This window comes from Schistocerca serialis, chromosome 2 (assembly GCF_023864345.2).
Source record: "Schistocerca serialis cubense isolate TAMUIC-IGC-003099 chromosome 2, iqSchSeri2.2, whole genome shotgun sequence".
In the NCBI taxonomy this organism is placed as follows: Eukaryota; Metazoa; Arthropoda; class Insecta; order Orthoptera; family Acrididae; genus Schistocerca; species Schistocerca serialis.
Window position 1 is genome coordinate 1,043,692,302 of NC_064639.1, and position 24,903 is coordinate 1,043,717,204.

The following is a 24,903-nucleotide window of genomic DNA, read 5'->3' on the forward strand; positions in this document are numbered from 1 at the left end:
TCTATATTGGTGAGTCCACTGGCCTACATAAATTTAGTTTTAAATACCTCTTCACCTACCTCCTTTGCTATCCTCTAACGACCCTGATGTGAACGGGACACTTCACTTTCCCTCTGAGTCTGAATTTTGGCCACTATGCTCTCCAGTTCAGTACCAAAATCTGTGGGCGTAAGTTATCCTCATCTCATGGAACTCTTTTATTCCTGTGTGATCAGTAATAGCCATTCCTTTTCCGCTGGACTGAAACTGTGATAATTATTGAATCTTGCAGCCTAAAAGTCATTGCCCCCATCTTGCCAACCATTATTACAGGGGTTTGCTCTCTCTACACCTACATCAACACTCTGCAAGTAGTTGTGAAATGCATGGCAGGGTGTACTTAGTGTGATACCACATGTTAGGGTTTCTTCCTGTTCAAATCATGTACGTAGTGTGGGAAGAAGGGCTGACTAAATGTATTTTGTGTGCTGTAATTAGCCTAATGTTGTCCCCATGAGCACCACATATTATTCTTACAGTACATTTTTTGGGCAATAAAGACTGCCTTTCTTAAAGATGAGTTACCCCAGAACATTATTCCATATGACATTATTGAATGAAAATATTCAGAATATGTCAACTTACTGATTTGTCTCTCACCAAGATTTGCAATGATTCAAAGTGAATATACGGCTGGACTAAGTTGTTTTAGGAGTTCTAAAATGTGCTTTTTCTAGTTTGAATTCTCATCAATAAAGATACCTAAAATTTTTCATGTTTCCACCTGATTTATTATTTCCTCACTGTGTGTTACACTTATCATTAGTATAATACCTCTGGATGTGCAGAACCGAATATGGTGTCATTTTAAAATTGCAGCAAACCAGTCAATGACACTGTTAAGAATATTGATTTGTATTTCTTTATGTTGCTGTACGTACGTACATACATACATACGACGCATCATATAATTGATGCGTTGAGCTGTTGATAGGTATATAATCAAGATTTAATATGTTACTTCTATGGTAGATAATATACCAGAAAACGTACACATGGAATGAAGCTTTAAGCAATAATAACTAAGAACTAGTGGTCTGATTGCCTGCTGGTGGTTCACAACAGATACACAACACATTGACTTAAATGGCTGCTACAAAGTCTGTGCCATCTTGATCCCTCCTCCCCTTGCAATCCTTGTGGCCCCAATCTCTCTATTTTCTTCAATTTATAGTTTCTGTCTGTAGATATGGATTCCTTACAAAGCAGATTTATAAGCAAGCAATTGTTTGGAATGGAATAATATTCTCCATGTAGTTGTTGAATATATTCTTCATGTAGTTGTTTTGAACTTAATGTGCCTATATTAATTTTTACTTCTTTTTTTACATAAACTTGGGCATTACCCAAAATTTATAAGTGGTGTTGAGAACCGTCATGCAGAACTATCTTCTAACCTCAGGCACTGAACACAGTACAGTGTTAATGCAGGTAGTACCTACAAGGCCTTTGCAATAATTAAAGTGATATGCTGTAACAAATCAAATGTTTACATTTTATATTAATTGAAGTAAGAAGGAGACATTGCAAGGAGAAAATGTGTTTTATGCAGCTCATATGGCATTAGCTTAATGTGGGTTGGTAGTATGCACAGTATTCTACCATTTTGTGTGAGACACATTTTATTCAAATAGATGAAAATCAGAAGGAAAGAAGTTGAAGTTCAGACCCAGACCCAGACTCAGGTCAGAAATTGGCCATATGTGTTTTATCTAGTTATGAAATAAAGTCCAGCAAGCAATCTAAATAGCAAAAAGATGAAATATGAGCTTTAGGAAATATGAGCTACCCAATAATCATGATGTGTTACAACTGGGTGTAAATAACCACCTACAGCAAATATGCCCTTTTTTTATTGCTGATTGCTCTGCAAATGTTGGTTGTTCTTCGCTGTACTTTCAGAAACTACTTCATAGTGTGAGTAATACATTCAGAAACTGTTGAAATTATGTCCATCTATATAAACATTATTGCTGCTCATACACAGGTGTGAACTAAATGTGAATGGCTTATATTTGTACTCGGAGCAACAACATTTTTGTGGCACTTGTGTGTAATGGCAGGTGTGTCACAGAGTCATCAGGCTTCATTGATGGATCTAAGTTCCTGGAGGATGAGCTGTCAATATGTTGTTATGATGGCATTCAAATCTATTTCACTTTAACACAATTAATGTTTAAAGCTAAGACCTCTATTAAAATCATAAAATACACTACACATTGCCCACTGTGACCTGTCACTTTCAATGAGAACAGCTGGGAGAGGAAAGAAACAAGCAACCCAGCCAGCCTTGTTCCACTCATAGACAGTCTCGGGGAGGTGAGTGGTGGAAAATTCCCACCTCATTGTTATTCTGCAGGCAGCATATACCTCCTTGTCCCTATATTTTTAAAGGAAGCTAAATGCAACAAAGCATGATGGAGTAAACATAATTTTACCAACAACTATTTCAGTATTATTGCTATGATCACTATATCATATCACCAGTTACCCAGCTTTTGCTTATTCTTCCATTCTCATCAGCCCCCATTAAAAATGCCAAGTTATAGTGTTCAGTATCCTTCCCATTTGGTGCAGATTCTGACAACAGTTTGTACATGATCAGTTTACTGCGTGGAACCCTAATTACAACACATGACAGTCATTCATGCTAATTAGTATCATAGGAGACAACCACAGAGAATTAAATTTTGTGTAGAATTCCACAGAATTGACGCCCGCCATCAGTATATCCTCCACACTGATCATTTATCCCTTATGCAAAGCATATATAACATCTTTTAATGCTTCTTGTTAGGTAAAGGCTGTGTGTTGTGAATGTGGACTGTTGCAGGCTTTACTCACAACTAGAATGAGGGATGCCATTAAGTAGAGTATATTTATTGTAAAAATATGCCTTGAAAATACTTGTATTGCATTGTGTTCTAACTTTTATGCTTTTTGACCATGCAGTTAAATTTTTTCTAAGTTTTAGGCACCATCTTACAGACACTTTAGTGACTACTACACAATACAGCACCAACTGTGATATGCTATCTTTGATTTTCAGTTTTTTAAATAATGATGGATAGATAGATTTAAAATTGTTGAGTGCTACACATCATGGTCATCAGTGCTCCGTCTCAAGATAGTTGTGTTGGTGTATGAGTAGTTACTTTTGTTACAGTGAATAAACAAAGACTGTACCACTAGAGCCACAGTAATAAAAGATTTCATTTACAGTATCCAGTACATCCACTCATATCATTGTCATATAAAGTATTAATAAAACAGAGGATAGTATCAAATGGCTGGTTAATTGTGGAACTAATAGGATGAACCAGCCAGCCAGAAACACATTAGAACCGTCATTCAATTACTTGTTTCATCATCACATAAAATTGAGATTAAGTCCCTCAGCAGATGAAAACCTTCCCTCCTAGCAGTACTCAAAAAACTTGACATTAAAGCATTGCACACTTTGAGTGTGACACCAAAAATATTTTGATTGCTCTTCATGGCCACAAGAGATAAGCATGCATCATTGGAAAGTGTCTGATGTGCAAGTGAGTGAAGACTACATCAATCCTCCTTGGAATTCGAAAGGAAGTGCACCATGGTTGAACAGTTGACTGGCCGACCACAGCTTGTTGTTGGCCACTTTCAGCCACTGTGTTTCCCACTCAACCAACATGCTCTTTATCAACCATGACATTATAACCCTTAGGGAGACATCACAGTGAACTGTAGTTCATTTTTGGCAGGCTCTTTTCACTGCTCTGTCAGATTCCTCATTCCCTTCGATTACTGTGTGTCCAAGGACCTAACAGAAGGCTATCTCCATCTTTTCCTATACAAGAGGTGGATAATGTCCTGGACCAGCTGAACTATCCTATCTGCTGAATAACATGCAGAGTACTAAGTGTGTCCATGAAGACAGGAAAAGTCCCTCTACCAAGAAGTATCATGTATTTAATAATGAAACAGTCCAGTCAATGAAGGAAAATTATGGTAAAAATTTCTGTAGTTGCAAACTTTGCACAGTGATAGCAAGGAGTGTCATGAACAACAAACAAACTAAAAATCCCCACTAGTGGAATGCGAGTGTGAGGGTAGGTGGTGCCTAAAGGTCATATTTTTATGTTTTTATTGGGTAATTCGAAAACCGTGACTTCAAGCAAATATGTTTTCCAGTACAAAACTGAACTGCTCTAACTTCCTACAAAAAAGGTCTATTCATTTTTTTCTCTCAGACTAATAGTTTCCACATTGCAGGGGATGGAAAAATTGTAGATTATTAAAAAGTAGTGTTTTGATGGTAAAGAACTACAGTTTACTGTTAAAATGAAGTGGATTAAGAACAAATACTAAATGTGCATACCATGTCTAACGGCAGTAGAGCCATATTAAGGGATAAATTGCATTCTGGGGTAGTAACATGGTGTACAGGCTGGAATAAAGGATGGAAGCATTAGGGAAGCTAGATCACGGGATTGTGGTCTTGCTTTTCCCTCCTTTGTAGGTTTGAAGACTGAACAGTGAGCAGGCAAGTCCCACTCTCTGTACCGCACTACATAACTAGAAACAGCTACACGGTGTTTCACAAAGTAATAACACCCTGCAATGCACAGACATGCCAAGCGTGGTAGGGCTGGGGGCTGATAGTTTTTCAGCACTAGATGAAATACAAATATCAGTTACTAATAATACAAATGCAAGAAACACATGTGGGCAGAATGAACATTGTTCTACACTGCCAGAGGCTAAATGATTTTTAATCATTCTGTACGGCAGTTGTACCTATCTTCCAGAAAAGGCAACTTCCCACATTAAAAGTGCTGGGCACTTTTCATATTGCAGACTGACTGTACCTTCTACATTTCCTGTCCAGTTCTTGTATGCGAGTAGGCAAAATATCTTCACTGAGCTTGCATTTACATAGTGGAGTTATTTTCCATTTATTATATGAGTATTTATTTCCAGTTGTTAAGTGAGCTCTTATGTAAAATAAATTCCCACAAGCAGTAGCTGAGAAGTGTATAATGTGTAAGTGTAATATTGCCCATGACCTTTGTAGTATTGCTGGTAATGGGATAGGATTTGTAAATGTTGCACCTTGCTGCTGCCTGTTATTGTCAGTGTATTTTAGAGCTGTGTATTTGTGTCACAGTCAGTGGTTGTGAATTAATGAGCGAACTGAAAGTTACAGCACTTTGCTCAGAATTAATTGTACTGCTGCTTTATTGCATATATCTCTTCCATCCAGGAACGGCTGGCACTTATAGACTGGGCTTCACTAAGTTGAGCCACTTACTACACATCCATAGTACATCTTCCAAGATGGGTGTGAATATGTCTGATGAATTGGATGTGATCATGTTCAAGTCTAGAACAGTAATCCCCTGCAATGCATTGTGCTGTAGCCACCAGAAAGATCGCGGGAGGTGCACATTGGCACAGCGCGTCACGGACGGTAGTTGCTGCAAGTAGAGTCCCGTCGACCAGAGGGCACGCGAGAATTCGGACACGACCTCTGCCGGCATAACAACAACAACAACAACTCCGGCAGCACGGGCCAGGCCCAGTGAGTACACATCGGGCAGGTCTAGCAGACAGTTCCCAGTCGACACTAGGTGAAATGCGACGGAAACGTGAATCGTGTTACTACACAATTGGTGACGAGTAGGGTCGTTCTTTCGCGTGTTGTGTCGTTGTTCTGGTTTCGCAGCTTCTCCACGGCATGGAGGATTTGGTGCGGGTTTTGGTTGCGCAGCAGACGGAGCTCATGGCCACCGTGAAACAAGTGCTTCCGGCATTGCTCTCCACGCCGTCTGCTCCGGCGCAGTTCCCTCCTCCCTTTCCCCCGATGACGAGACGCATATGAACATCGCCTTCGGCAGCATTTCCAGGCGTTTCATGTTGCCGATGCGGAGGTATGTCGTGCTCTCTTCTTGTCTTGGATATCTCCCTCGCTGTATCACGTTTTGCGGCAGCTAGCACCGTTGCAGGAACCCTCGTCCTTGTCTTTTGACGCATTGTGTTCCTTGCTGTCTTCGTATTATCGCCGCCGCACGCATGTTATGGCGGCTAGGGTCGAGTTCTATCAATGCAAGAAACAGCCCCATCAGTCTTACCGGGCGTGGGCAGCTACCCTGTACGGTCTTAGTCGCAAGTGTCATTTTGTCACGGAGCAGTCGCGAGAGTCGTATGCCCACGTTATGGTACGCGACGTCATTGTTCGTTCGGCCCCTGATAGGGAGGTCCGGCAATGGGCCCTGCAGTTAGAAGACCCTTCCCTCGAGGAAGTCCTGTCCATTGCTCAATCGTATGAAGTCTCTCATGCAGCAGGTCAACAGCTGGAAGCGTGGTGCGACGTCGCGGAAGTTCAGGGCGGCGCGGCCGCGTCCACTGTGTCCGGGGTAGACAACGTGCGAGCGGTACAATCCGGCCGTTGCGGCCGCTCCCGCACGGCGCGTAAACAAAATTCCGGCCGCCGGCCCCTGTTGCCGTCCTGTGTGTCGTGCTATATACATCATGATCGGTCAGAGTGCCCCCAGCGTTGGGCCGTTTGTCGCAAATGTAATAAAAAAGGTCACATTGCTAAAGTTTACCGCGCAGCCTCAAAAGACTCGAAGGAAGCAGGTGCAGAGGACATGGACGTTGACATTCAGGAAGTTTCATTGGGCCAGGCTCCCGACGCATCGGCACGCAAACTCTTTATCGAGGTGTCGGTTCGGTCGCGCCGGTTACAACTGCAAGTAGATACGGGTGCGGCAGTTTCGTTGTTGAATGCACAAACTTATTCCGACCTTGGATCGCCCCCGTTGGCGCCAGTTTACCCCCGCGTCTACGCGGTTATGGTAAACAGTTCATTCCCCTGTTGGGTCAATTCACTACCGACGTGACTTACAAATCAGTCACTCGACCTATTATTTTTATTGTTGTCAGTGATGCGAGTTCCGCTAACCTTTTTGGCTTGGATGCCGTCCATTGAGTATGTGGGCTACACCATATCTCGGCACGGCATCCAGCCACTAGGAAGTTTGGTCCAAGGTATCGTCAACCTTCCTCGGCCCGCTTCGCTGAAAGAGTTACAAGCTTTTTTAGGCAAGATAGCCTATTACCACCGGTTCATTCCCAGGGCTTCCACTATAGCCCACCCCCTGTACTGCCTTCTGCACAAGGGTGTTCCTTTTGATTGGTCGCCTGCATGCGAGCGAGCGTTCACCTCGTTGAAGGGCCTCCTCACGTCAGCCCCTTGTTTGGCTACTTTTGATCCCCATAAGCCGTTGGTCCTGGCTACAGACGCTTCGCAGTATGGGGTGGGAGCGGTCCTGGCCCATCGCAACGCAGATGGTTCCAAGCAACCACTGGTGTTAGCGTCTAAAACGCTTAGTCCCGCGCAGGCCCATTACGCCCAGGTGGAAAACGAGGCTTTGGCCATTGTCTACGCTGTTACCAAGTTTCACCCTTTCTTGTATGGCACGAAGTTTCAGTTAATCACTGACCATAAGCCGTTAATATTGTTATTTGGCCCCGCCTCTCAGATTCCGGATAGAGCGGCCTACAGACTACAGCGCTGGGCCTTGTTCCTCTCTAAGTACCAGTATGACATTCATTTTCGCCCTACAGGACAGCATGCCAACGCCAACGCTCTTTCCCGTCTTCCGGTGGGCCCGGATCCTATGTTCGATCGAGAGGAGATTATGTGTTTTCATTTGGTTGTGGCGTCCTGCCACGCGGTTGATGGCTTCCTGATCACTAGTTCTCGAGTCACCAGGGAAACGGCGGCTGACACGGTTCTCCGGCAAGTAGTTCACCTCATTCAGCAGGGGTGGTCTTCCCGCCCTCCGGGCCGGGCCTCGGACCCTCTTCGTAATTATTTTCTTCTACGAGATCGCCTCTCGGTCTTGGGAGGAGTTCTCCTTCTGGCTACCAATGATACAGCTCCTCGCGTGGTTGTTCCTGCAGGTTTACGAAGGGAGGTCCTCACGTTATTACATGCGGGGCACTGGGGTGTTTCCCGTACTAAAACCTTGGCTCGCAGACATGTGTACTGGCCCAGTATTGACAGAGAAATTGATCACTTGGTGGACGCCTGTTCCCAGTGTGTGAGCCAACAAGCATCTCCCAGGGCAGCGTTCTCTTCATGGCCGCCGGCAACCCAAGCATGGGAACGTGTTCACATCGATTTTGCGGGCCCGTTTCTCAATGGCTTTTGGCTCATTGTCATTGATGCTTATTCCCGATTCCCATATGTGGTTCGCTGCTCCTCAACCACTTCAGAAGTTGCAATCCAGGCACTAGCAAAAATCTTTTCTGTGGAAGGTCTGCCAATCACCCTGGTCTCGGACAATGGACCGCAGTTTATTTCGCAGACCTTCCAGGATTTTTGTAGGTGCTTCGGTATTCGGCACGTTTGCTCTCCCCCCTTCCATCCACAATTGAATGGGGAAGCCAAGCGCAGGGTGCGCACATTTAAGACGCAGATGAAAAAGTATGTGCACGAATTTCCTGCGGAGGACGCATTGACGTTTTTCTTGATGGCATACCAGACCACACCAATGGGAGAACGCAGCCCCGCAGAGCTCCTCCATGGGCGTCAACCTAGGACTCTGCTGCACCTCCTCCGGCCTGGTCCTCACCAGTCTTCACAAAACGGAGTGCCTGGCTTTCCACTGGGTATGTCAGTCTGGGCCCGTGGGTTTGGTCGCAATCCACGTTGGATACCGGCGGTAGTCCTGCGCCGACATGGCCACCGGCTCTATACCTTGCAGGCGGGGGACCGGGTGGTACGTCGTCACCAAAATCAGCTGCGTCCACGTTCGGGCACCCACCCTCCGACCTCTCGGACACCGGCTTCCCCATTGCCGGCACCTGTGTTGGTTTCACAGGGGACGTTACCTCCTCTCCCCGCTGTGACTCTGCCGCACTGCGATGGTTCTCAGCCTTGGCAGCCTCCAGTAGCTCCAGCACCGGCATCACCATCGTTCGAGATGCCACAGTGAGAGCCGGCCCCCCTAGCAGGCCCGGTTTCTCAGGAGGCTGGTTCATCTGGGGTTGGCCCTTACCCTTCGTCCCCGCCACTGGGTCTTGCCCCTCCCGAGGTGGAACAGGATCCGGCGTTCGACAGCTTGTCGCCCGTTCTGTCCCGGGCTCCGGTTGTGGGACAACGGGGGCCTCTTCGTGTGGGTCACTTCCAGCCGTATTCGAAGGTTCCGGCTCGAGGGTTGGCAGATCCCCTCGACTCCGGCCATCCAATGGATGTGGAGGTCATCGCTCCGGCCCGACGCTCCACCTTCCGACGCAGCGGATCACAGTGGCTGCATCCCCCGAAGGAGGAGGAGTGCTGTAGCTACCAGAAAGATCGCGGGAGGCGCACATTGGCACGGCGCGTCACGGACGGTAGTTGCTGCAAGTAGAGTCCCGCCCACCAGAGGGCACGTGAGAATTCGGACGCGACCTCTGCCGGCATAACATAACACCTAGGAGGTCTACCTCTGTTCTAAAGTGAGACAATTTAAGCCTCTGAGCCTTTTCAGATGTTGGAAGAGCTGAGGCTGGAATGATGCCTTTGATTCCCCTCACCCTGTGAAAAGCACTCCAGCCAGTGACATCTGAGACAACTAAATTGATATTGTCAAATACGTATTGGCAGCATGTTACACTTGAAACAGGCTCTTCAGTGTGACACACAATTGACACTCCATTTGTTGAACTTTTTTACATAACAACTCATGTAACAACCACAAATAAGTACTCATTTAATAAATTGAAAATAACTCCAGTATGTAAACACAGGCTCTGTGAAGTTATTTTGCTTACTCACATATGGAAACTGGACAGGAAATGCTGGAGACGTGTAGTCTGCTGTAAAATGAAAAGTGAGCAGCACTAGTGTAGTGGTATGGTAAGCTGCCTTTCTTGGAAGACAGCTACAACTGTCCTAGTGTGACTGAGCATCGGCTGCTCCTAAAGCAATGTAGAACAGTGTGCAGAGATTTATGTAAATTCTGTCCTTATGCATTTCTTGCATTAGGATTGTTAGTGACTCATATCGGTCTTCTATGCAGTGCTAAAGCACTTTGTGGAAAATGATCCCCCCCCAAGCATGTCTGCGCACTGTGTTACCTTGTAAGGTGTACTGTGGGGGTGTAACTTTGTGAAATGCACTCCAGTTGCTTCTCGTGATGTAGTGGGATAGAGAGAATGGTGAATCATCTACTCGCTCCTCAGTTTGCAGACCTGTGAAGGGGGAAAGAGCATGACCAGTATCCAGTGACCTACCTTCCCAGAATCCAGGAACCTTCTTTCCCTCACACTTCTGCCCTTCCACCTTTCCACTCTGTTATGCCCCAGAACACAATTTATCCCTTAATACAGCTATACTGCACTTAGAAGTGGTACACACATTTATTATTAGTTCGTAATCCACTTCATTTAACAGTAAACAGTAATTTTATATCATTAATAATCTGCGGTTCTTCCAACCCCTGCAATGTGGAGGGGGGGGGGGGGGAACAGACATCTTGAATGGCTGGAGATAGGACGTTCATATTCGTGGGACATGTACATTAGTACATTCTGCAGAAATGATTAGCTTTTCAGTCACGCCATTTGAGCATGTGTCCTGTTGCCTAGTAGATACAAGATCCACCATGGGCCCTGATAACATGTCCATGCGTGATGGCATCGACGCATATAATGTTCGAATGGTGTCCTGTGGTATAGCCATCCACGATGCATTCACCTGGTTCCAAAGTTCAGCTGTCATTGTTGGCATTGGGTCACAGTGCTGAAACTGTCATTTCACTGTCTCCTGCACATCTTCTATTGGTAACAAGTTTGGTGATCTGGTGGGGTCTAGGGCGAAAGGCTGACATTTGGTGACCCCAAGAATGCTCATGTTGATGCAGCAACATGTGGTTGTGCACTATTTTGCTGAAAAGTGACATCTGGGATGTTAAGCAGAAAGGGTATGGCTATGGGTCACAGGATGTCATTCACATAGGTCACACTGGTCACAGTGCCCTGAACACACACCAACTGTGATTTGTGGTTGTACCCAATAGCTTTCCACCCATCAGGCCCTAAGTTGGCACTGTATGTCTCTTGCAAATGCTGTCACTGTGATGCCACTCCTCCTTGGTGCAAAAAACCAAAATGTGGCCATCATTTTCAAACAAAGAGAACCTGGATTCATTCAAAAACACTATCTGATGCCATTTCTGTCCCCAGTGATGTTATTTCATATACTATTGCCATCTAGCACGTTTTTGCACATTCATCAAAGGTAGGCAGAGAAGTGGATGGCGAGCACGTAACCCAAGCTGTAATAAACGCCAACAGACTGTCACCACTGATAGTGTACAATGTGTTTCATTGTTCCACTGTGGCACCAGAGCCGAGGAGGACACAGATCTGTCCTGCTGTGTGCTGTGCCATTCAGATGACATGTTGATCTTGGTTAGAGTGATGAGACTTGACCCATCTTGTCGTGTCTGACGGCCTTCCATGAACCATTTTGCACACATCCGTTCCACTGCCAAAACACCTCATCCCACAAGGGCAGCAATTTCCCAGATGGATGCATCACATTCTCTTGCCAATAATGCACTCCCTTTCAAACTCACTGGTTTGATGGTACTGTTCGCGCATACATCTGCGAGGCATTGTGCATGTCTGCTCAAGTCTCACTGATCCATTACCTTTGGTTTATAGTGACAATGGGAGCTGCATGCACATTTTACTGGTAGGTGGTGTTGCGCCCTGATAACATTGTTGACCTTGAACCACAGGCCGATGTGGTTCAAATGATAATCCTTTCTGCAGAACATATTAATGTACATGTCCTGTGAATGTGAACATACTGTTTTCTAGTTATTCATTATGTTGTTGTTCTCTCTCTCTCTCTCTCTCTCTCTCTATATATATATATATATATATACACAAAATTCAAGCTTTCGCAACAAACTGTTGCCTCATCAGGAAAGAGGGAAGGAGAGGGAAAGACGAAAGCAAGTGGGTTTTAAGGGAGAGGGTAAGGAGTCATTCCAATCCCGGGAGCGGAAAGACTTACCTTAGGGGGAAAAAAGGACGGGTATACACTCGCGCGCGCGCGCACACACACACACACACACACACACACACACACACACACACACACACATCCATCCACACATATACAGACACAAGCAGACATATTTAAAGACAAAGAGTTTGGGCAGAGATGTCAGTCGAGGCGGAAGTGCAGAGGCAAAGATGATGTTGAATGACAGGTGAGGTGTGAGTGGCGGCAACTTGAAATTTGCGGAGATTGAGGCCTGGTGGGTAACAGGAAGAGAGGATATATTGAAGAGCAAGTTCCCATCTCCGGAGTTCGGATAGGTTGGTGTTGATGGGAAGTATCCAGATAACCCGGATGGTGTAACACTGTGCCAAGATGTGCTGGCCATGCACCAAGGCATGTTTAGCCACAGGGTGATCCTCATTACCAACAAACACTGTCTGCCTGTGTCCATTCATGCTGATGGACAGTTTGTTACTAGTCATTCCCACATAGAATGCATCACAGTGTAGGCAGGTCAGTTGGTAAATCACGTGGGTGCTTTCACATGTGGCTCTGCCTTTGATCGTGTACACCTTCCTGGTTACAGGACTGGAGTAGGTGGTGGTAGGAGGGTGCATGGGACAGGTTTTACACCGGGGGCGGTTATAAGGATAAGAGCCAGAGGGTAGGGAAGGTGGTTTGGGGATTTCATAGGGATGAACTAACAGGTTACGAAGGTTAGGTGTACGGCGGAAAGACACTCTTGGTGGAGTGGGGAGGATTTCATGAAGGATGGATCTCATTTCAGGGCAGGATTTGAGGAAGTCGTATCCCTGCTGGAGAGTCACATTCAGAGTCTGATCCAGTCCCGGAAAGTATCCTGTCACAAGTAGGGCACTTTTGTGGTTCTTCTGTGGGGGATTCTGGGTTTGAGGGGATGAGGAAGTGGCTCTGGTTATTTACTTCTGTACCAGGTTGGAAGGGTAGTTGCGTGATGCGAAAGCTGTTGTCAGGTTGTTGGTGTAATGGTTCAGGGATTCCGGACTGGAGCAGATTCGTTTGCCACGAAGACCTAGGCTGTAGGGTAGGGACCGTTTGATGTGGAATGGGTGGCAGCTGTCATAATGGAGGTACTGTTGCTTGTTGGTGGGTTTGATGTGGACGGACGTGTGAAGCTGCTTTCAGCACTACCGTCGCTATAAAATCCACCATTTCTAGTTCACAAACAGTTCCTTTCACCTTTTAAACAACCATTTCGGCTAGTTCTAATAACTTTCGCTTTATTTCCATTTCCGTTTTTCCCACATCACTGATAATTTTTAGCCGCTTCCCACAGGTTTTAACTTCATTATTTCTTCGTCAGACAATTGTTAGCCTCATTTTCATAATCTGCCACCACAAAACCACTCCTTTTAATATATTACACGCAGTTTTTTCGAAATTTTCCCTAATTTCTCCGTCCTCTAACGTGTTTTGGTGGCAACACAACCACCTAACCTTTGTGCACATCGTTGTCTACCAACCCAAGTCCAACATAGCCCATCTGTAACCAACACCTTTTCGCCTTTTTTCACAACAGATCTCCAGTTACTTTCCAGTCCACCTTTATCCCTCCTCATATATTTTTATTTTCATTTTCATTTCAGCCTCATGTTACCCTTTCCACCTTCTAATACCATGTCACCCTCACAACACCCCCACAACTACCCCATTAAGTTTTATTTACATTCCCTCCGCAAACATGCCTTCGCCCTAGCCAGATTACGCTCCCATATTCTATTTTCTCAGGCTTGTCTGACATTTGGCGTTACCCCCAAAGGCCTCAAACTTAAAGTTCCCATCTCTGGCTGCAACCCTTCTTTCCATCACTCCCTATACGTGTTCCAAACTGAATAATCCATTGCCCTCACCCACCTAATCCTTCACCTACACATCAACACAGCCAATGAACACACACGTCAACTCCTATCCTTAATAAAAGTCCTTAATCTTTCCTCTCCCACATCCACACCGGCTGTTCAGAGCATCCTCCTACAGGCCAACCGTAAATTAGAACAGCATGCCATCCTCCACCTCTAAAAACTATCCAATCTCCTGGTTTCCCACCTCCGGAAAGGCAACTCACTCACCCTTCACAACCTTTCCAGCAAACCTCAACCTCCTCTCATTGCACACAAACCCAGTCTCTCCCATCTGCTCAATCTCCCACTTCCAGCTCCACTCCCTCCAAAACCTTAAAATTCCAATCAACGCAATCTGGAACCACAACACCCTAATTCAGTAGTTAACCTTTCCTCCAAACCTCTCTCCCAATCCGAAACCTCTGTCCTATCCAAAGGCCTCACTTTCAGCCCCACTCCCAGATTCAACCAAACAGCCCTCGTCAAAGATTTACTGCCCTACACTCATACTCTCTGCTGGAAATATCACTTTGCCACGAAGAAAATTGATCCTAATCCTACTCCTAATGATCCAACTCCCCCAGACACCATCCAAAATGAACCCTGCCTTTAATCCTACTCCCAACATCACCACTGCTGAAGCCCAAGCTATCTGTGATCTGAAGGCTGACCGATCCATCGTCATTCTTCCGGCGGACAAGGGTTCCACGACCGTGGTACTTGATCGTCGGGAGTATGTGGCTGAGGGACTGCGTCAGCTTTCAGACAACACCACATACAAAGTTTTCCAAGGTAATCCCATTCCTGATGTCCAGGCGGAGCTTCAAGGAATCCTCAGAACCTTAGGCCCCCTACAAAACCTTTCCCCTGACTCCATCAACCTCCTGACCCCACCGACACCCCGCACCCCTACCTTCTACCTTCTTCCTAAAATTCACAAACCCAATCATCCCGGCCACCCCATTGTAGCTGGTTAGCAAGCCCCCATAGAATGTATCTCTGCCTACGTAGATCAACACCTTCAACCCATTACAAGCAGTCTCCCATCCTTCATCAATGATACCAACCACTTTCTCGAACGCCTGGAATCCTTACCCAATCTATTACCCCCAGAAACCATCCTTGTAACCATTGATGCCACTTCCTTATACACGAATATTCCGCACGTCCAGGGCCTCGCTGCGATGGAGCACTTCCTTTCACGCTGATCATCTGCCACCCTACCTAAAACCTCTTTCCTCATTACCTTAGCCAGCTTCATCCTGACCCACAACTTCTTCACTTTTGAAGGCCAGACATACCAACAATTAAAGGGAACAGCCATGGGTACCAGGATGGCCCCCTCGTACGCCAACCTATTCATGGGTCGCTTAGAGGAAGCCTTCTTGGTTACCCAGGCGTGCCAACCCAAAGTTTGGTACAGATTTATTGATGACATCTTCATGATCTGAACTCACAGTGAAGAAGAACTCCAGAATTTGCTCTCCAACCTCAACTCCTTTGGTTCCATCAGATTGACCTGGTCCTACTCCAAATCCCATGCCACTTTCCTTGACGTTGATTTCCATCTGTCCAATGGCCAGCTTCACACGTCCGTCCACATCAAACCCACCAACAAGCAACAGTACCTCCATTATGACAGCTGCCACCCATTCCACATCAAACGGTCCGTTCCCTACAGCCTAGGTCTTCGTCGCAAACGAATCTGCTCCAGTCCGGAATCCCTGAACCATTACACCAACAACCTTGAAAACTGGTTTCGCATCCCGCAACTACCCTCCCGACCTGGTACAGAAGCAAATAACCAGAGCCACTTCCTCATCCCCTCAAACCCAGAACCTCCCACAGAAGAACCACAAAAGTGCCCCACTTGTGACAGGATACTTTCCGGGACTGGATCAGACTCTGAATGTGGCTCTCCAGCAGGGATACGACTTCCTCAAATCCTGCCCTGAAACGAGATCCATCCTTCATGAAATCCTCCCCACTCCACCAAGAGTGTCTTCCCGCCGTCCACCTAACCTTCGTAACCTCTTAGTTCATCCCTATGAAATCCCCAAACCATCTTCCTTACCCTCTGACTCCTACCCTTGTAACCGCCCCTGGTGTAAAACCTGTCCAATGCACCCTCCCACCACCACCTACTCCAGTCCTGTAACCCAGAAGGTGTACACGATCAAAGGCAGAGCCACGTGTGAAAGCACCCACGTGATTTACCAACTGACCTGCCTACACTGTGAAGCTTTCTATGTGGGAATGACCAGCAACAAACTGTCCATTCGCATGAAAGGACACAGGCAGACAGTGTTTGTTGGTAATGAGGATCACCCTGTGGCTAAATATGCCTTGGTGCACGGCCAGCACATCTTGGCACAGTGTTACACCGTCCGGGTTATCTGAATACTTCCCACTAACACCAACCTGTCAGAACTCCGGAGATGGGAACTTGCCCTTCAGTATATCCTCTCTTCTCGTTATCCGCCAGGCCTCAACCTCCGCTAATTTCAAGTTGCCGCCACTCATACCTCACCTGTCTTTCAACAACATCTTTGCCTCTGTATTTCCGCCTCGACTGACATCTCTGCCCAAACGCTTTGCCTTTACAAATGTCTGCTTATGTCTGTGTATGTGTAGATGGATATGTATGTGTGTGCGAGTGTATACCTGTCCCTTTTTCCTCCTAAGGTAAGTCTTTCTGCTCCCGGGATTGGAATGACTCCTTACCCTCTCCCTTAAAACCCACATCCTTTCGTCTTTCTCTCTCCTTCCCTCATTCCTGACGAAGCAACCATTGCTTGTGAAAGCTAGAATTTTGTGTGTAATTATGTGTTTGTTTGTGTTTCTATCGACCTGCCAGCGCTTTTGTATGGTAAGTCACATCATCTTTGTTTTTAAATATATATGTTGTTGTTGTGGTCTTCAGTCCTGAGACTGGTTTGATGCAGCTATCCATGCTACTCTATCTTGTGCAAGCTTCTTCATCTCCCAGTACCTACTGCAACCTACATCCTTCTGAATCTGCTTAGTGTATTCATCTCTTGGTCTCCCTCTACGATTTTTACCCTCTACGCTGCCCTCCAATACTAAATTGGTGATCCCTTGATGCCTCTGAACATGTCCTACCAACCGATCCCTTCTTCTGGTCAAGTTGTGTCACAAACTTCTCTTCTCCCCAATCCTATTCAATACCTCCTCATTAGTTATGTGATCTACCCATCTAATCTTCAGCATTCTTCTGTAGCACCACATTTCATAAGCTTCTATTCTCTTCTTGTCCAAACTATTTATCGTCCATGTTTCACTTCCATGCATGGCTACACTCCATACAAATACTTTCAGAAATGACTTCCTGACACTTAAATCTATACTTGATGTAAACAAATTTCTCTTCTTCAGAAAGGCTTTCCTTGCCATTGCCAGTCTACATTTTATATCCTCTCTACTTCGACCATCATCAGTTATTTTACTCCCCAAATAGCAAAACTCCTTTACTACTTTAAGTGTGTCATTTCCTAATCTAATTCCCTTAGCATCACCCGATTTAATTCGACTACATTCCATTATCCTCGTATTGCTTTTGTTGATGTTCATCTTATATCCTCCTTTCAAGACACTGTCCGTTCCGTTCAACTGCTCTTCCAAGTCCTTTGCTGTCTCTGATAGAATTACAATGTCATCGGCGAACCTCAAAGTTTTTATTTCTTCTCCATGAATTTTAATACCTACTCTGAATTTTTCTTTTGTTTCCTTTACTGCTTGCTCAATATACAGATTGAACAATTTCGGGGAGAGGCTACAACCCTGTCTTACTCCCATCCCAACCCCTGCGTCCCTTTCATGTCCCTCGACTCTTATAACTGCCATCTGGTTTCTGTACAAATTGTAAATAGCCTTTCGCTCCCTGTATTTAACCCCTGCCACCTTTTGAATGTGAAAGAGAGTATTCCAGTCAACATTGTCAAAAGCTTTCTCTAAGTCTACAAATGCTAGAAACTATTATATATAAATGGGAAAAATATATATGTATATATGAGTGTATTAGTCCTAGAGAAAAGTACCGAGCGGGGTGGCGCAGTGGTTAGACACTGGACTCGCATTCGGGAGGACAACGGTTCAATCCCGCGTCCGGCCATCCTGATTTAGGTTTTCCGTGATTTCCCTAAATCACTCCAGGCAAATGCCGGGATGGTTCCTCTGAAAGGGCACGGCCGACTTCCTTCCCTAATCCGATGAGACCGATGACCACGCTGTCTGGTCTCCTTCCCCAAACCAACCAACCAACCAACCAACCAACCAACCTAGAGAAAAAATGTATAGGACTTTTTTATAGAAAATTTAGTGTAGTTCAATTATGTGCTGGGAAATATGTATACTAGAAGTTGTGGTTTTCAAGTCATTCAAAAATAATATTAAAAAGTGACCATTAACCCCATCAAGTGGAATTATCAGTTTGTTGTTGGTGACACTCCCTTCTAACACTATACAAAAGTTGTCTTAATCGATCTTTTTTGGTCTTCATTGACTGGGCTAAAAGGGATAAAGGAAACTACTCACTGAATTCACATATCGAACACTTTTTCATAGTAATCAAAAAACTGAAACTAATTTGATGCCACTATAGGCAAGTTTTTATTTACAGTTATCATACATCAGCATTTTCAGTCAATACTAAATATTAACATGTCATTGTTTCCATTTACAGACATAAAATGGAGATATTAGAGGCATCACCTAAATTAAAAACTGCTTATTTGAATGTAGTTGTTATAACTTTAAGCAATCAGTATATTTTTTTAAGTTGATATCATTTTGAAAATGCAATAAATGTTAAGAAATTGATAGCTGTTCTTAAAAAATATAGCAATGTAGTAGAGAACTGCTATTTTTCAGTGCTAAGAAATTTATAGTAAAACATAAACAAAAGCTTTCAGCTCATTTAATGACTAACTTGCTCCTGTTGTAACACTGTCAGCTCAACTGTTTGGTTAACAGGACTGCATGTTTCCCATCCTGAAACCCATCATGAACAATTTATTTTTTTCCTTTGACAGATCTGAGCATGTCTCCTATTATGGGTATGAGACGTATAGCTTCACGAGACAGGCTCAAGACTGTCACTCCAGTGACAGTACTTAGCACCGATGGTGCTGTCTCACCAGCTGCTGTTGCCTCCTCTGACTTCATACATACAGAAAGAATCAAACGGGTTTCATCCTCATCCTCTATATGTAGTCTTGGTATGGTGTAATTACATATGCTTGCTTGACTTAGTGTTAGATGTATGTTACTATAGTTTGAAACATTTTAAGTGTAATTGCCATTTAACTGTTGGTAGTGAAGTTCGTGCTATAATATTTTAGCTAAGTTAAGACTTCATCATGCAATATTCCTAAACTATGGAGTAAGCTACATTTAAGTAGGTATGTTTTAACATAATCATTTCTCTGCTAGGCAGTAAAAGGTAAGTTGGTATGTAATTTCTGCTGATCATATTTTAGTGAAATAAATGATTAGCATTTCTTAAATGTAGGTTTTTTGGACAATCTGTATAGCCTATGAATTTATTTCTTCTTAGTAAAGTGTGTATCGTATGCAATGTTATATCTTTTCTGTCCACACTACTCTGTTGATCTTTGTATCCACACAAAACTGCACTCATGTCCTCACTGATAACTACATATTTTCATATCATATGTTATTGAGGATGACAAAATTTTTCATAGCGTTGAAACTGACAGTCATGAAGAAATCTGCCAAAGACTGAAAAAAATCATGTGATGAAGTGTTCAGATTTATTATCTGTTGCTATCCTTCAGTCATGGTCCAGTCTTCTCTTTTCTGATTTTGTTACTTTATTCTTCATTAGCAAAGCAGGTTGGAAACAAAAATCTCAATTTATTTTATATTTAGTTTTGTGTTTCTGTGCTTCTTGTTATGCTGTATGTCTAATTTGTTATGTTAAATAATGCAAGTTTGAGAAAACCTTGTAGAGTGCGGTTAATATTTCACACATTGTGTTATCATGTTAGAATTTTTAGGCACAAATTTTGGTTTTTTAGATCCTGGTTTTAAGGACAGACCAAGAGAGAAATACTCTGTGAGCAGAAATTAAGTCTTGACATATAAATTTGTTTCACAACATATCATGCCTTCTGAAATAGTTTCTTGTGACCACATACAATTGATTTATTACATTTTTGTTGAGAAAATCATGTAATATTATCACGCTTCTTAAATGTTACCGTAATGTTAGTGCATAATTGAAGTAGTTAAATTTTATGTTTTACTAGAGTGTTTACTCATGGTTTGGTAGTAATCGAACCTCCATTGCAGGCCATGGCAACCTGAGCAATTTGCCAACTCTCTCCTTTGGCAGTATCTATATGAAACTATGGCATGGTCTTACTGCACTGGACCATGATCCTCATCCTGGTGTTAGCCACCTGTCACACATGGTTACATCACACATAAGAGATCAGGTATAACTATAAGTATAAAAAGAAATCATAAATTGGTTATAGTTAACAAAAATTAATCTTAAATTTGTGTGTAGATTGATATCTGTTGTAATAATTTCAGAAAAACATGTAAGCTAATTAATTAATTACCTAATTTAAAATTTTATGCTCTGGGGAGAGTGAGATCTGCTTGATATGCAAATGAAAATTTGTTAATAATTAAAATAATGAAAATTGTGTTGGTATGTTTATGAAAATTGCATTGGTATGCTTCCATACCCACAAAGAACTGTGGAGAAGATGGGCATTTAATCAGTGAAGTTGGCTGACAATCTTATGATTAATAATTGCAAACAGATGCCCCCTGCTTGGTTTACCACAGACATTCTAGTGATGAAAATTTGTGTAAACTTCAGGATTTGTACCAGTATCTCAGTAGCTTAGTAGTCATAAGTCTAAAATGACCACAACTTGGACTCGATTGCAGTCTCCAGTGCTGACAGTGATTTTTTTCCATAGAGGGCCAGTCAGCCATCCTTGTGAGCATAACTTGCATCTGCTTGCAGGAGAGATACAGGTCCAGTTTTCAAAGTTAATATCAGTAACCAGGTACTCACTTTACTAATAGCATGGCATTCAGTATTTGGTATCCAATGGTATTTGCAGAAAGGATACAGTAGTGGTGAGCTACGACTATACCATGGTCGTCTGGGTCTGCTCCCAACTGCGTCTCCCATTCCTTACCCCTGTCTGCCCATTGCCTCCACACCTCCCCCTCCCTCGCTCTCCCCCTCTCCCTCGCTCTCCCCCTCTCCCTCGCTCTCCCCCTCTCCCTCGCTCTCCCCCTCTCCCTCGCTCTCCCCCTCTCCCTCGCTCTCCCCCTCTCCCTCGCTCTCCCCCTCTCCCTCGCTCTCCCCCTCTCCCTCGCTCTCCCCCTCTCCCTCGCTCTCCCCCTCTCCCTCGCTCTCCCCCTCTCCCTTGCTCTCCTCCTCTCCCTCGCTCTCCCCCTCACTCTCGCTCTCCCCCTCTACCTCCCTCGCTCTCCCCCTCTACCTCCCTCGCTCTCCCCCTCTACCTCCCTCGCTCTCCCCCTCTACCTCCCTCGCTCTCCCCCTCTACCTCCCTCGCTCTCCCCCTCTACCTCCCTCGCTCTCCCCCTCTACCTCCCTCGCTCTCCCCCTCTACCTCTCTCGCTCTCCCCCTCTCCCTCCCTCGCTCTCCCCCTCTCCCTCCCTCGCTCTCCCCCTCTCCCTCCCTCGCTCTCCCCCTCTCCCTCCCTCGCTCTCCCCCTCTCCCTCCCTCGCTCTCCCCCTCTCCCTCTCCCTCCCCCTCGCTCTCCCGCTCCCCCTCGCTCTCCCCCTCCCCCTCCCCCTCGCTCTCCCGCTCCCCCTCGCTCTCCCCCTCCCCCTCGCTCTCCCGCTCCCCCTCGCTCTCCCGCTCCCCCTCGCTCTCCCGCTCCCCCTCGCTCTCCCCCTCCCCCTCGCTCTCCCCCTCCCCCTCGCTCTCCCCCTCCCCCTCGCTCTCCCCTCCCCCTCGCTCTCCCCTCCCCCTCGCTCTCCCCCTCCCCCTCGCTCTCCCCCTCCCCCTCGCTCTCCCCCTCCCCCTCGCTCTCCCCCTCCCCCTCGCTCTCCCCCTCTCCCACGCTCTCCCCCTCCCTCTCCCCCTCTCCCTCACTCTCGCTCTCCCCCTCCCCCTCCCTCTCCCCCTCTCTCCCTCACTCTCGCTCTCCCCCACTCCATCGCTCGCCCCCCCACTCCATCGCTCGCCCCCCCTCTCCCTCGCTCGCCCCCCCTCTCCCTCGCTCGCCCCCCCCTCTCCCTCGCTCGCCCCCCCTCTCCCTCGGTCGCCCCCCCTCTCCCTCGGTCGCCCCCCCCTCTCCCTCGGTCGGCCCCCCCTCTCCCTCGGTCGGCCCCCCCTCTCCCTCGGTCGGCCCCCCCTCTCCCTCGGTCGGCCCCCCCTCTCCCTCGGTCGGCCCCCCCTCTCCCTCGGTCGGCCCCCCCCCTCTCCCTCGGTCGGCCCCCCCCTCTCCCTCGGTCGGCCCCCCCCCCCTCTCCCTCGGTCGGCCCCCCCCTCTCCCTCGGTCGGCCCCCCCCCCTCTCCCTCGGTCGGCCCCCCCTCTCCCTCGGTCGGCCCCCCCTCTCCCTCGGTCGGCCCCCCCTCTCCCTCGGTCGGCCCCCCCTCTCCCTCGGTCGGCCCCCCCTCTCCCTCGGTCGGCCCCCCCCTCTCCCTCGGTCGGCCCCCCCCCTCTCCCTCGGTAGGCCCCCCCTCTCCCTCGGTCGGCCCCCCCCTCTCCCTCGGTCGCCCCCCCTCTCCCTCGGTCGCCCCCCCCCCCCTCCCTCGGTCGCCCCCCCCCCTCTGCCTCGGTCCCCCCCCCCCCTCTGCCTCGGTCGCCCACCCCCCCCTCTGCCTCGGTCGCCCACCCCCCCCTCTGCCTCGGTCGCCCCCCCCCTCTGCCTCGGTCGCCCCCCCCCCTCTGCCTCGGTCGCCCCCCCCCCTGCCTCGGTCGCCCCCCCCCCTGCCTCGGTCGCCCCCCCTCTGCCTCGGTCGCCCCCCCCCCTCTGCCTCGGTCGCCCCCCCCCTCTGCCTCGGTCGCCCCCCCCTCTGCCTCGGTCGCCCCCCCTCTGCCTCGGTCGCCCCCCCTCTGCCTCGGTCGCCCCCCCTCTGCCTCGGTCGCCCCCCCTCTGCCTCGGTCGGCCCCCCCCTCTGCCTCGGACGCCCCCCCCCTCTGCCTCGGTCGCCCCCCCCTCTGCCTCGGTCGCCCCCCCCTCTGCCTCGGTCGCCCCCCCTCTGCCTCGGTCGCCCCCCTCTGCCTCGGTCGCCCCCCCTCTGCCTCGGTCGCCCCCCCTCTGCCTCGGTCGGCCCCCCTCTGCCTCGGTCGGCCCCCCTCTGCCTCGGTCGCCCCCCCTCTGCCTCGGTCGCCCCCCCCCTCTGCCTCGGTCGCCCCCCCCCTCTGCCTCGGTCGCCCCCCCTCTGCCTCGGTCGCCCCCCCTCTGCCTCGGTCGCCCCCCCTCTGCCTCGGTCGCCCCCCCTCTGCCTCGGTCGCCCCCCCTCTGCCTCGGTCGCCCCCCCCTCTGCCTCGGTCGCCCCCCCCTCTGCCTCGGAACGCCCCCCCTCTGCCTCGGAACGCCCCCCCCTCTGCCTCGGAACGCCCCCCCTCTGCCTCGGTCGCCCCCCCTCTGCCTCGGAACGCCCCCCCTCTGCCTCGGTCGCCCCCCCTCTGCCTCGGTCGCCCCCCCTCTGCCTCGGTCGCCCCCCCTCTGCCTCGGTCGCCCCCCCTCTGCCTCGGTCGCCCCCCCCTCTGCCTCGGTCGCCCCCCCTCTGCCTCGGTCGCCCCCCCTCTGCCTCGGTCGCCCCCCCTCTGCCTCGGTCGCCCCCCCCTCTGCCCCTCGGTCGCCCCCCCTCTGCCTCGGTCGCCCCCCCTCTGCCTCGGTCGCCCCCCCTCTGCCTCGGTCGCCCCCCCTCTGCCTCGGTCGCCCCCCCTCTGCCTCGGTCGCCCCCCCTCTGCCTCGGTCGCCCCCCCTCTGCCTCGGTCGCCCCCCCTCTGCCTCGGTCGCCCCCCCTCTGCCTCGTCGCCCCCCCTCTGCCTCGGTCGCCCCCCCTCTGCCTCGGTCGCCCCCCCTCTGCCTCGGTCGCGCCCCCTCTGCCTCGGTCGCGCCCTCGGTCGCGCCCTCGGTCGCCCCCTCGGTCGCCCCCTCGGTCGGCCCCTCGCTCGCCGCCTCGCTCGCCGCCTCGCTCGCCGCCTCGCTCGCCGCCTCGCTCGCCGCCTCGCTCGCCGCCTCGCTCGCCGCCTCGCTCGCCGCCTCGCTCGCCGCCTCGCTCGCCGCCTCGCTCGCCGCCTCGCTCTCCCCCTCGCTCGCCGCCTCGCTCTCCCCCTCCCCCTCGCTCTCCCCCTCTCCCTCGCCAGCATGACAGTGACTCAAAAAACATGCATGTCTGTAGAGCTTGAGCATTATAAAGCCTCCGTTAAAGTCCTCTCAGGGCATGGTGTTTGTGTGTCAAATTAGGATCAGTGTAGACCAGGGGCTTGAGGAGTTTTTCACATACTATTTCACAAACATTGTTGGCATGTCCATCTTTTGCAAGTGCATCCTTAGTGTTGTGACTTGGCGAGACAGCCAAGCCACTACGAGGTAGCCGAAAGGCACGCGTTTAAGCTCACGCAGGATGGCGTGAGGTCTGGAAAATGACAAGGTCTTTATAGTAGCAAAAATAGTACGTAGCTTCTGGAATACTTAACTTTAATCCATAATTGGTGAACATTGGTCTGACGGTACATGCATCACAAGATAAATAGCAGTTGATAATGGTGCCTTGCTAGGTCATAGCAAATGACGTAACTGAAGGCTATGCTAACTATCGTCTCGGCAAATGAGAGCGTAATTTGTCAGTGAACCATTGCTAGCAAAGTCGGCTGTACAACTGGGGCGAGTGCTAGGAAGTTTCTCTAGACCTGCCGTGTGGCGGCGCTCGGTCTGCA

General features: G+C 48.4%; 1 protein-coding gene across 3 annotated transcripts in view; it reads left to right on the forward strand.

The window, feature by feature from the left end:
• The window catches only part of LOC126458470 (regulatory-associated protein of mTOR), a 336,732-nt gene that overhangs the window by 209,346 nt on the left and 102,483 nt on the right, over nt 1-24,903 (forward strand). For 2 of the 3 annotated variants that reach the window (XM_050095547.1, XM_050095549.1), the window contains exons 15-16: nt 19,020-19,205; nt 20,302-20,447. In XM_050095547.1, coding sequence (XP_049951504.1) covers nt 19,020-19,205; nt 20,302-20,447 — 332 coding nt within the window. The remainder of the gene's footprint in view (nt 1-19,019; nt 19,206-20,301; nt 20,448-24,903) is intronic. The other variant, XM_050095548.1, reaches the window with a different exon arrangement.